General features: G+C 40.7%; 2 protein-coding genes across 5 annotated transcripts in view; one reads left to right on the forward strand and one right to left on the reverse strand.

The window, feature by feature from the left end:
* The window catches only part of TTC19 (tetratricopeptide repeat domain 19), a 4,667-nt gene extending 691 nt beyond the window's left edge, over nt 1-3,976 (forward strand). The window contains exons 2-10 of the mRNA XM_085301276.1: nt 9-63; nt 151-261; nt 336-374; nt 951-1,007; nt 1,327-1,388; nt 1,967-2,061; nt 2,282-2,436; nt 2,719-2,881; nt 3,586-3,976. Of these exons, the coding sequence (XP_085157402.1) occupies nt 160-261; nt 336-374; nt 951-1,007; nt 1,327-1,388; nt 1,967-2,061; nt 2,282-2,436; nt 2,719-2,881; nt 3,586-3,716 (804 nt within the window). The 5' untranslated portion in view covers nt 9-63; nt 151-159 and the 3' untranslated portion in view covers nt 3,717-3,976. The remainder of the gene's footprint in view (nt 1-8; nt 64-150; nt 262-335; nt 375-950; nt 1,008-1,326; nt 1,389-1,966; nt 2,062-2,281; nt 2,437-2,718; nt 2,882-3,585) is intronic.
* A 2,775-nt stretch (nt 3,977-6,751) lies between these two features.
* NCOR1 (nuclear receptor corepressor 1) overlaps nt 6,752-12,504 on the reverse strand; it is a 72,949-nt gene continuing 67,196 nt past the window's right edge. For 3 of the 4 annotated variants that reach the window (XM_085301272.1, XM_085301270.1, XM_085301271.1), the window contains exons 44-48: nt 11,726-11,868; nt 10,270-10,323; nt 8,964-9,185; nt 8,255-8,437; nt 6,752-7,978 (exon numbers count right to left, since the gene is read on the reverse strand). In XM_085301272.1, coding sequence (XP_085157398.1) covers nt 7,791-7,978; nt 8,255-8,437; nt 8,964-9,185; nt 10,270-10,323; nt 11,726-11,868 — 790 coding nt within the window. In that variant the 3' untranslated portion in view covers nt 6,752-7,790. The remainder of the gene's footprint in view (nt 7,979-8,254; nt 8,438-8,963; nt 9,186-10,269; nt 10,324-11,725; nt 11,869-12,504) is intronic. The other variant, XM_085301273.1, reaches the window with a different exon arrangement.

Raw genomic sequence — 12,504 nt, forward strand, 5'->3', positions numbered from 1 at the left:
TTCCCCAAGGGCGCCGAGGAGGACGCCGAGGACGCCATTATCCTGCTGCTGAAGAGGGCCAAGGTGAGGCGCCGCCGCGGCCGCGTAATGGCGGCGGGCTCGCTTCGGCGGCGGCCGCGCCGACCCCTGCGTTTCACCCTCTCGCCGCAGCTCAGCGTCATGAAGGGGGAGCTGGGGGAGGCCGAGCGCGTCCTGCACCAGGCGCTGCGGCTCGCGCACCGGGCCGGTGACGGGAAGGCGATCGCCTACACCTACAGCATGGTAACGCGGCGGGCGGCGGGGGGCCGCACGGGGGCGGCGGTCTGGGGCGCTTCAGCGCTGTCCTTCTCTTCCAGATGGCAAACGTGGCCCTCATGCAGGGACAGCTGGACAACGTGAGTAACTCCCCTCGCTTTCTTTTTCCTCCCCTTTGAATTTTTTAGAGGCTGATGCCCTTGTGCAGTTCTTGTCGGAGATCTCAAAGGTTTGCCTTCACGCAGTATGCGGTGACTGGCTTGTGCAGAGTGTTGTGAGGCAGAAATCTCGCAGTGTGAAGCAAAACAGGCTGCTTTGGAGCTAGAATACCAAGGAAAGYGGTGACCGGTTATTGCTTTCACCGTTGGGTTTTGTGCTCCAGTGTGGTGAGCAAGGGAAGGGGGTGTGTTTTAATGTCAAATGCCATAGTTGAGCATTTAGAGAACTGGCACAAGGACAGCCTAGCAAAGCACTGAAAAGACACAGATGTGTTAAATTTGCAGCTGAGGTAACAGTTTTAAACTAGAAATCAAAAGGATCCTGCTAGCTGTCACCAGCACTGGGCTCTGGCTAATATTTTGGTTCTGACTACAAAATAGCCTTAGAATAAACTGTGTCAAACACCTCTTCCCCACCATAGCCCGTCTTTGTAAAGAGTAGAGAGCCTTTAAGTGCTACCGTGCCTCAGTATTCTCCTCAAACTTCTCTTGTTTCAGGCAGAAAAGCTCTACAAAGCTACTATGAGCTATATGCTTGCTGGGGACACCAAGGAGGTATGATCTTTTGATAGAGGCTTTCAGCTGGAAGTATTAGGTGTGGTGCACCATTCTGTGGTCTGTTTCTTGCTTAGGAAAGATGGTTCTTGCATGTTCTTCTACAAGCAGTGGTTCTGCCTTGTGCTATRTAATCGCTCCTACTGGAAGCTGGCAGTATGGTAATGAGCTTGCCTTCTTCTCAAACTTGATTTAATGGATGGCAGCTCTGGTGACAACAGAATGGGTATTTTCAAAATCTAAACTTGGTCTCTGACAAACAAATGCTTCTATTGTGCTGTTGCAAGAAGAATAACAGTACCTTGTCTGCTTCTGGCAGGATGACAATGCAGTCCTTGAGATGTCCCTCAAGCTGGCCAGTATCTATGCTGCTCAGAAACAGTGAGTTCCCTACTAAAGGCATCTTTAATCTCAGCTTCACAGTGGTAGTCAAGCAGAAGCTTTTGCCTCAAAGAGGAGGGTGCCTGAGGAAAACTTAGATATGACAAGGTATCATGAACATAAAGATTACCACAGGCATGATCTTTTCTGCTCTTGTCACATAGTACAGTGACTGCTTTTACAGCCTGCCCAGCTCAAGGCAGAAGTAGGTAGCTATAGAGGGGCGTAGTTCTCTAGTCTTAAATCCACACCTCACAAGATACTCATTTGGGACTGAAGCTTGTGAATGCAGTTGGTAGCTGGCCAGTGCTGGAAACAACTTCATTTTTACAAGGGATAGAGCATTGGTATGGGTGGCCTTAGCTGGCCTTTTTGGGGGGAGGTCAGGGGARGAGTCCTTTCCACCTCTTGGATCCCTTTGCCCTTGGTCAGGAGTAGATCTAGGCCATGATCATGGAGGGAGTGTTGAGAGAAAGGGTTGTCTTATGGGCCGTTGAGGATGAGGAAACAAAGGTACTAACATCTCTCTGCTCAGGGATGGAGGGAGCCTTGCTTTGCTAAGTCATTGCACTTTGCAGGCACAAATTAGCCCTGGCTGGCTATGAGTTCTGCATCCTGACCTTAGAGGAGAAGATTGCCAAGCAAAAGGACTTGCCTGAGGATGTCTTACCAGGTGGAACTTCCTTGAGTGCTTGTGGGTGGTGCTGCCTTGCCTGCCAAAGACTTTTTGTCTTTCCCCTGTGTCCTTGCTGTTGCTTTCCACGTTGCCCAATTACCATCTTCCTGTCAATCCACAGCTTGCACACTGCTTGAGTTTCCTGTACATAMACGGTATAGGCTTGTGCTTGATCTTGAGGAAGTGATCATTTTCACTCTTTTCTTTCTATTCACAGCTGAAGAAAAAGCCAACACCAGTCTCTTGCTGGGAATGAGCCTAGATGGCTATGCTCGGTATCTCCTAAGCATTAACCAGCTCCCAGTGGCCCAAAAAATGTATGAGAAGGCTCTGCAGATATCAAGTGATGTTCAGGGAGAGACTCATCCACAGGTGAAGTGTAGAGCAGTAGACTAGCAAGAAAAGAAAGGCTAACTGATCTTTTGGAAAACTAAGGTAGCATTAAAAGCAACTGATGGCACTGAACATACGCAGTACTAAATTAGATTGTTTTCCTGCTGAGAATGAGCATGTAGCATGCTGATATATAAGGTACTTCCTTACATAAAGCTTCTTTGGAAATACTTTTACTAGTGTGATAGTGGTATAAATGTACTGCTCCCATTACCCCAGTGTATCTCAGAATCTGAGGCTTCCTTTTCTGTCCTGCTGCAGACTGTGGTCCTGCTGAATGACTTAGCAACTGTACTGGATGCTCAGGGGCGCTATGATGAGGCATACTCCTACGTGAGGAGGGCAGCTGAGCTGGCAAAGGAAACACAACACCCTGAGGAGCACATGGTGCTGAATAACCTGGCAGCAATTCTGATGCACAAAGGTAACTAAACATCTAGCCCACTGCATTGTGTATGTGCTGACGGCTGATTCCTGTATCAGACTTGAATTCTAGAGTGGTGTTTTTGCTCTTGCTATTTTTAGTTGAAGCAGTAGGTCTGTGTTGACCTGATGTAGGCAAACAGTGTTGTATTTAAACTGAATTCAGCTGGTGAAGGATCCTTTCTAGGGTAAAGTGCAGTACCATACTGCCAGCTATAAAGCCAAGTCATGGAAAAGGGTACACCCTACCATTAGATATCACTAACTTAGATTTCAGATTAAGGAATTTGGATTCAAGCTAAGGCTGGAATCGTGTTACTCTTTATGTGGTGGCTGGTATAACAGGGTGTACTCATTAAGTGCKACAGTTCTTTACGCCTCTGACTCAGCCAGAACATTGTCAGGAGATCTAGTTTCCCTTGTCGTGTCCCAGAGGACTATATGTGCAGTAGCTSGTTCCAAAAGGACTTAGTATATTGCTTGAGACTTCATTGTTTCAATGAGATCTTAATGCTGGAGCAGCAGCTTGTCCTGTCATTGCTGCTGCTGTTTAGCTTTCATAGTTGACACCCTGCGTTGAGTATTTTCTGAACTTCCCTAGTTCCTGAAGTGTTCCAGTATTCCTTTGTGTGGTCAGCTTCAGGAGGGTACTCTGAAAWATGATGCAACTGGCTAGCCATGCAACCTTTCCTCTTGCTACAGAAGACTTTCTGCAAGCAAAGCAAGTGTACAAAGAAGCTCTGAAGCAGGCAGAACAGAAGGGAGATACTGCTTCTGTCCAGCACATCCAGGAAGAACTAGCTGAGCTGGCCAAGAGGAGAAAGGGCTCCAAATGAGTTTGGTCAAAGAGTCCAAGCTTGAAGTGGCTGACAGCAGCAAGGGTGGGTCAATTCTAGCAGGCTGGGACAAGTTTGGTGCAATTGTCAGGGGAAGCAGCAGTGAGGAATTTAGACTACTTAACAAGAAATGCTGCTACTGCCTATTTGGCCCAAAATACAATTGTGAAATCTTTACTGTATGTGAATTTAAATTTGTGATGTCATCCATGGTTAAAATGAGCCTCTGTGCTAGTGAATAAACTAAGTCTTGCCTGTCAGCACAGTGGAACTCTAGCCTGGAATCAATTCTTGCAGCAAGATTTTCGTTTACTATTCCTGACTGATCATAAAACCATTCAGTTTCAAAACTATAAAGCCAAGTCATAAAAAAAAAAAAAAAAAAATATATACACCCTACCATTAGGTATCACTGACTGAAGTTTCAGATTAAGGAATTTAGATACAAACTAAGGGTGGGATTGTGTTGTTCTTTATGTGGCGGCTGGTTTAACAGGGTGTACTCAGTAAGTGCTACAGTTTTTTATGYATTACTTCAATAGATAATTCCTAGATTGTATCAGTACTATACCAGAGCTCTAGTTCCACGCTCTTAAAAGACGTTGCCTGAAGATCACGTGCTTGTCTTTAAATCATTTTAGCATCCAAAGATAGAACATAGCTCAAAGGAGGGATCAGGCTGTTACCAAGACAGTGCTGCTCTGTCAGAAATTGAACACTGTTACCTTATCCCAGCCAGAGTGTACTAAATGCTAAAGCTTTCCTCCTTTCTGGGGTAGGTTGCCACCTGCCATTGCTAGAATGCTGAGGCTTCTTGCTGCAAAAGAGGGTAGGTCACAAACTGTCAGTAATGTCATGTCTTCACCTGCATTTTGCATGAACAGCCTGCTTATAGAACAGAACCTTTCAGTTTTGCCCTGCAGGGAAGTGTAATGTTAAAGACAAAGGGTAATTCAACCAGAAGTTATCAAATCTGTCCCTAAGCAAGCATCAGTTATCTTCTCATTTGAAGAGGGGTTCAGCTGTTTGGTATGACCTTAATGCTAATTGCATCACCATTAAGTTTACTTACAGTATCATTAGCAGCTTCAGCTTTGTTTAATTTTGAACTAAGAAGGGGTGGTTTTCTAGATACAGGTTTTCTAGAGTTGATGTTCATTGAAGCTGAAAACTCAGTCACATATTGGTCTGGTCTCTGCAAGCTAGGAAGTAAAAATGTGGCTGTTACAGGCAACTTGCATCAACAGGAAGGCCCTAATGCATTCAAGCCAAGCCTTTTTAAAGTGCAGGGCAGGGGGAAGGTGTCCTTGTTTTAGTGGCAGACCTTATAGATAATTCAGTAAGGTTAATTGGGAACCCTGCAGCATTCCCTAAGGGAAGCATTGTGCTTGTTCTCACAAACATAGCTTGATGCTGCAAAACAAGAGGGAGACACAGGAAAAGCAAATGGAGAACTGATCCCCTTTTATTGATTGGTCTGAATCCAGAAGTCACTGTCTACTGAAGACATTGTGTGGAAAAAAAGCTGAGTTACGATGCATGGGTTTTTCAAGTCTTAAATGATTTCATATCAGAATCACGAAACATATCAAGATGAAAGCATTATGAAAGCACTGATCAGAAATCAGTTAAAGTTGTAGTAAACTACATTTTGTAAACATGATTTATGAACACCTTCCTGTTTGAAACAGGTCAGATGTAATTCCATCTTTGAAGGCTACTGGAATTATGATAAACCTTAGGCTCTGGAGAGGTTTTTACATGGAAGAAGTTAGAACTTGGATCACAAACAAGAAAAGCAGCAACATCTTAGGTGCAAATGCCACTGAAGCTATGGTTTAGGAGAAGTGACTATCCTACTTTGGATATCTCACTGCTGCAGCAGCAATAAATGAATATACATTATGTAAGCTTTGCAGTGAACATGCTGTGCTTACTGTACAGTTCGCAAAGGCCTGTACATCTTTCTTTTATGGTGTATTTGTTATACTAAGAAAATGAGAACAAGTGAATTATAGAATGGAATTCAGCTCTCCACTACAAATTTAAATCCACAGAAAGGGGCAGATGAACTTGTTTTCCAGTATTTGTTGCTGGGGGGACAGGGATTAAAATAAGGGCATAGGTCTACAAACACGATGAAGAATTCACTAATTTTTGCCAGAAGAATTAAAGGAGCAGAGGGTGAGAAAGTCTTTGAGAAAGACTGCAAGGAGATTAAGACTGTGAGGCTATGTTTAAACAAAGTAGCAAAATAATTCTGTATTTGCAACACACGATCATGTTTYCAAATAAGTTTCCTTGCAACTTTTCTTCCCCACACCTAGGCCAAACAAGATCTTTTTTCCTAAAATACTCAAAGTAAATTTGCTATTGATAGGTAACTCTGTACTCCTTCCTGTTTGTAATTAGACCATTACAGTCCTTCCATGAGGAATAGAACTTGTATGGACTCATTTACCTTCCACCTAATGAATTGCAAATACAGTGATAAATATGAAATATTTTGACTGGCAAATAACTTCCTAAGGCAAAGACTGTGCTCACTAGATGCAGAAGCAGTTTGTTATCTGACGAGGACCCCTCCCACCCCTGTCAGTGCTATCTGTAAATCTGTATTCTACCTCAGAAGATTTAAATTCACTTTCCTGAGGACAATGCAGCAAAAAGTCAGATGATCCTGAAGATGGATGTCAAAAGACTGAGTGATATCACTAATCAGATGCACATATACATGAGCTATAAGCATATCATAGCAGGCATTGATAGATGAATGATTAGAGAGACTCTCTTCTAGTACCATATACAATTAAAAAAAAAAAAAAATCACCCTAATAAGTATTGCATACTTCAGGAGTTAAAGCCAAGCATTTGTATGGACTTCCACCATAAACTTGCTTATAAAGACAGGGATTGAGATGGGAACACATGCTTTAAAACAATTTTTACATAAAGACTTTAAAAGTAGACTGAAGGTAAAAATCACAGTACCTATTTCAAACTAGTTGTAACAGAAGCCAAGTAGCTGACTCGTGTTGTTCAATTATTCTGTAAAAGCAGGTTGTTTTATTTAAACTCAGGATGTAGAGATTTTTCTTCTTAAAGGATTTATCAACCTACCCAGAGCCTCTGTTCAGATAAGCCATTTGCTGTGGTTAAATATGACAGTAAAATTTAGGTAGCCTGTTTCAACTGCATACAATGCAGAAAACACTTAAGTCTTTTTGGGGCACAGTTAAAATTCCCAGTGTGCATAACAGTGAGGTATGCCTCCAGAAGCTGTTCTTTTTGTGTTTTTATCCTTTTTAAAATGAACCATAACATACCCATGCAATAATATTTCTGCAGTGTTGCTAAATAAAACCAACTGCACTGAAAATTTACAATGTGGCAGAATTTAAAATTCAAAGAAATATACCATCTTATTCCAGCAAACTGGACTATATTAATGTACAGAATTCATTAAGGGGTCAGTCTTAAAAATCAACATTTTCACAAGAGATTGTACACCACTGAGAAAATGTGTCTAGGGAAAAAATATAGAAAAGCACAATGTCTTCAAGAAGTGGCATGGCATTAAATGGGAAATGAACTAGGTTGTTTGGGAGGCTAAGGTTATGTTTAGGTTAGGCTGGGCTGGGCTGGTGGGGGGGGGGCTAGATTTATGAAGAGTACTCTACACTGGAGAAAATGCCTTAAAAAAAATTACAAAATGACCCCCAAAGTTTAGGCAATGATTTGAACATAAGTACACCAGATACTATAGCAAGGGAAAAAACACTGCAAAAGTACTCTCTATTTACAGAAGAATGATTTAAAGACATTATGGTTTTCTTTACAAATAGGTGTAGAACAGGAATAGTCCACATTTTTAAAAATTCTTTACATATTTATCTTTAGTAAGTCAACCTCCTCGATCAAAATCCTCCAACACACAGCCTGTGCAGAAGGCGTTTAATGGACTCTCCATTAATTCTTCATTGTGTGGCCCTTGCTCTCTTGGAAAGTCTCTCTGGGCACAAGTCAAAAATAGATTTTTCTTTTGACCCGCAAATTAAAAAAAATCTGCATAGTTCAGTCATCACTGTCAGACAGAGTCTCATATTGTGCTGAAAGCAGTGGTGCAGGTTCTCGCTCCCATATCCTGTTCTGTTGGTGAGTGGTTGCTTGGCTCATGGACGGTGGGGCACATGCAATTGATGTTGGCGGCGTACTGCTCAGCATCCGCATCGTCAACGGGTTGTAAGGGAACTGTGTTGACCCTGAATTAAAGATAGTTTCTCCAAGTCAAAAACATGAGCCATTCTAATGGATTATTAGAGACCTATATGTTAAACCAGCAATAAACCCCAACTGGTCTGCATTGGTTGTGACATCTAGCAGAAAAAAACGTCCATTTCAGAAAAACCCTTACATCACAGACCTATTTGCTGTGATCTTTTGACCCATGTAGCAGTATTATAATATGTTCACATCTTACATTTCAATATAATATCTCATGTAGTTTGTTAGTTTGAAAGAAAACTCCCATATCTCACCTGTTGATGAGGGTCTATCTTCCCAGGCCCATACTGGAGTCTGTCTGTGATAGTCTCCTTCTGAATGTACAGATGAGACAGAGGAAGGTCTTTCAGTTCCTATATATCCCTGTCCAGGAATCGGAGACTTAGACTTTCTACTATTTGACTTGCCAATTAGCTTCTGCTTGCTGACTCCCCCTCCTGGAAATAGAAGGGACAAATTTTCCAAAGACGTTACACTGAACTTTAGCCTCTGTAGTTATAAACTTAGTATCACTTAGGAGCAAGTAGGACTTTTAAATTGTACTACCATTAATGATTGTAGAGGTTAGTCTCTTAAACATAATTGCTAGCAAATCTTTTTTTTTAAAACCATGACAGAGTTATATTTCCCTTTTTAGGAAGGGGGCTGTTTTTTCAATTCAAGTTAGTTCCCACTGTCTCATATTCCTTATAAAGTAACACACCTGCGTCTGGGATGTTGCAGGTATCAGCTACACTCTTACCCTCTTCCCCATTCTGTCAGTGCTGTCATTCTCCCAGAAACACTGCTCAATGCTCCTGAAGTCATCGGCACCATTTTGAAAGCCAGAAGGACCAGAGGGAACAAAAACACCATCTCTGCCACTTCCAGAGGACAGATACTTACTTTCAGTGACAGTGAATTCAAACCCTTCATTTATTTTTGTTCAAGACCATGAAGTATTTAAGAGCTGTAATACCTCACCTGAATTTGGTGATGGATTAGCTTCTTCTCGACGCGTCTCGTTATTTGCTGATACTGCAGCGCTGGAACTGCCAGGTGCTACCCCAATAGCCTGTGGCATTACAACTCCATGATCCTCGCTCTTGTCATCAAAGTTTCCCATCAATGCTTTCCTAATAATGTCTTCCAGACCCAGATTACTGGCAGGATCTGCAAAGGAATGACCCCTAGAACTGACTGCACCTGGGAGATAAAAGAAAACATACAAGGAAAGGTGGAAGGGGAGGGAAAACACATCTCAGAGAAATTACAAAGGGATATGGGAGAAAGTTTTAGAGAAGCAGAAGGATGGAAAAAAAAAATGAGTTTTTTAATGCAAAGCTACATGCTCCAAAGCAGTTCACAACAGCTACAAGTTAGACAGGCCAGCAAATACAGAGGAGCTATACCAGTAGCACCACTAAATGTCAGATTCTTTGCAAGAGACTGTTTTACATGTTAAAAAAAAAGGGGGGGGGGAGTGGGAAGGGGGGAAAGAAAAAAAAAAGGCAAAGGAAGCTGAGCATGCTGATTGTGATAGAGCATTAAGTCAAATCTGCAGCTATTCCTCAGTTTTAAGAGATGAAGATACTGGAACACACAGATACGGAACATCCTGATTTGTTTTATAAAGCGTATGTGGCAAATGCTTATGCCAAAAGCTCGAACTTCCATCTGAATGGATGGAAATCAGTACTTTCTCCATTTAAAACACAAAAGCACTATATCAAAAGGGACAATAACTAGCCAAAATCATGTAAAGGCAATCTGTGATACTATTCAGTTTCAGATTTAGTTCTCATCTCCCATACTTTAGTTCAATTCTCTGCCTCACTTGCCTCTTTAGCATAGTAACATATGGCTTGTGGTCAATTTTCTCAAAGTTGTTTTTTAAATTTATTGTAAAAACAACTGTTTTAAGTATTCCAATTTACAGAATATAATATATTTGACGAACTAAGCTCAACTTTTGTTTAGTTGCTCCATATTTAAATTCTGTTTAAGTGAGACTTTAAARAATTTCTTGATTTCTGCCTTTGTGTAAGATTTGCAAAGCACGCAAAAATAAAACATTCTTGCCTAAGTTCCCATTTAAATATTTTCTGAAATTTCCTTTGGTCATTTAATTTTTCCCTATGACACAGAAAACATTTTCTTCAYGGAGTACGTTGCTCTTAATTTTACATCACCTTCCTCATTTACTGGACTTCAAAAGCACGTAAATGAAAGATACTATATCGGTTTACCTTCTCTGAAGCTTATTATTTCTTTTACTGAAAGAACTTACCCGAGGTAGTGACTGCTGGCAAATTGAATATTTCAGTTCCTGGCTGAGCAGCTGCTGCAATTAAAACACAATATGTAAGTGAGTTTTCCAGTGCTAAAGATCACTACAAGAGTTCTAATACACACGGTATAATTGCTTTGACCTATTTCAATATTCTGTTTTGACTTTCTCAGCATTATAAGATGAATGTGTGTCTAGGTCTTCTCAGGAAAATGAATCTATACTGGAGTATACTTAGTATCTTATGTAATCATGGCTAGCCTTCCTTTGAAGATGTTACTTCAGGAAACAGACTGACTTTGATTTTTCACAATCTTCTATGTAACTTTAAAATGCAAAGCTGCATTTGACTGGCTGATGTATTTTAATGGATGAAACTTGTATTCAAATATTAAGTGACAACTTTGGAGTGGCTACAAAAACCCATTATCCAGATTTTGTCCAGAACAATTAGAGAATAAAAGATTTTCAACCATAATAGTGAATTCAAGACATAAATGAAAAGATTACTGGTAACAATGGAAAATGCGTGTGTGTGTGTGTGCCAAACACAAACATTCACAGCAAAATCTATCATGCACACAATAGGGACCCAGTAAAACAGATACTGCAACCCTTATTGATGCAGCTATGTTCTCTCAGAATAAGAAATGCATCTGATGTGCAGAAATAAGATGCTAGTGACTCAGCCCAATCATGTTACCAAAAAATCTGTGAAGCGGACATTGAGATCCATGTAAAAGCACTCATTTTATCAGTAAAACAGACCAGCCTACAAAATACACTTCACTAAAGTGAATTAAAATTCTGTGAAATTAATTTGCTGCTTATCGCAAGGGCATTCACTTTCAAAGAAATACTTTTGATTAGGTATTGAGGTCACAAATAGCTTAAACTCTTGCTACTCCTAATATTGCYGCAAATTTATGTTGAAGTTTCATAACAGAAACAAAATATAGTTCTAGTATAATATTCTACCATATCATGTCTATTACTGAAACTATAATGAAATATTCAAAATATGTCATTTCAATGGCCATAATCATAAAGATAAAACCACCCCCAAATTCTTAAGTTTGCAAAACATTTTTCCAAAAAGAAAATACATAATAGTTAATATTGAAATAAAGCAAACTACAGACGCAAAGCAAATAGAATAATTTCAGGTTTCAACAAATCTCTCTCTTTTTTTTTTAATTATGTGTTTTTCCCACAGTTTTCAGAAGCCATCTCCACCTCTCAAAGGTCAAAAAGCTTATGTGTGACAAAGTCCCATATAGACCAGCAAAAAAAGTTCTAACAAAGTTCAGTTGTTCAGTTATTAATAATATATGTTTTTATATTCATACATTTATGTTCATTCATATGTTTTTTGAAACAGGTTAGGACATTTGTGAATGGMAGTCACATGAAGCTTAAGTTGGAAAAATACAGTGAAAAGGCAAGTTCTGCATACCCATGTCAGAGTCACCTCCACCAGATGAGTTCAGCTTTCGAAATATCTCCTGTTTCTTGGATTTCACCATTGGTGAAGTGTTCTCAAGTTTGGTGAAAAACGAAGGCAGGTAGCTTATACTACCTGGAGAGCGAGAGTCAGTCCTGCCAAGACCAACATGTGTCAGAGAACATTTTTCAAGGTATATGTTTCAATCTTTCTAAAAGCAGTCAGGCAGAAACAGCTAACTTTCATACATGTTAAGGCTGCTTTTCCCTCAGCCTGTTGCTTGGGGACTAGACCAACACATGACTCTGAGACATCTGATTTATCCAAGAAATGTATAAAGGTGTGATAGCTCACAGAAAAAGCGACAGTGTTATAGTCCATGCCGAAGAATGGTACAGAGASAGTGCTCACATGAATCACCTCAGGTATCTCTTTCTGCCCTGCAACCTGCATGCTGGATAAAATTTTCACTGAAAGACAGCATGTCACTAAACATTTAAGCCAAAAGCCCAAACACTCATCCTGGCTGCTCCCACCTCYGTACAAAATTCCAACCCTTTTAATTCTCCTCTCATTTTTGTCCCCAGTATGCCACCAGAAAGGACATAGTTSTTCTTATTCTGCTAACCAAATCTGTCCCATATGGTCCTAACAAATAAGCTATTTCAGGCATTCTTGGAAAGCAGATAAAAATAGCCATATAGTCTGGGATTTGGCTCRAGGGCTGCCAATTAGCCATCCTTGTTCTATACCACAAACTCAGACCAGGATCCATGTTCAGTATTTCACAC

This window comes from Rhea americana, unplaced genomic scaffold (assembly GCF_003343005.1).
Source record: "Rhea americana isolate MKP2758 unplaced genomic scaffold, rheAme1 scaffold_175, whole genome shotgun sequence".
Classification (NCBI taxonomy): Eukaryota; Metazoa; Chordata; class Aves; order Rheiformes; family Rheidae; genus Rhea; species Rhea americana.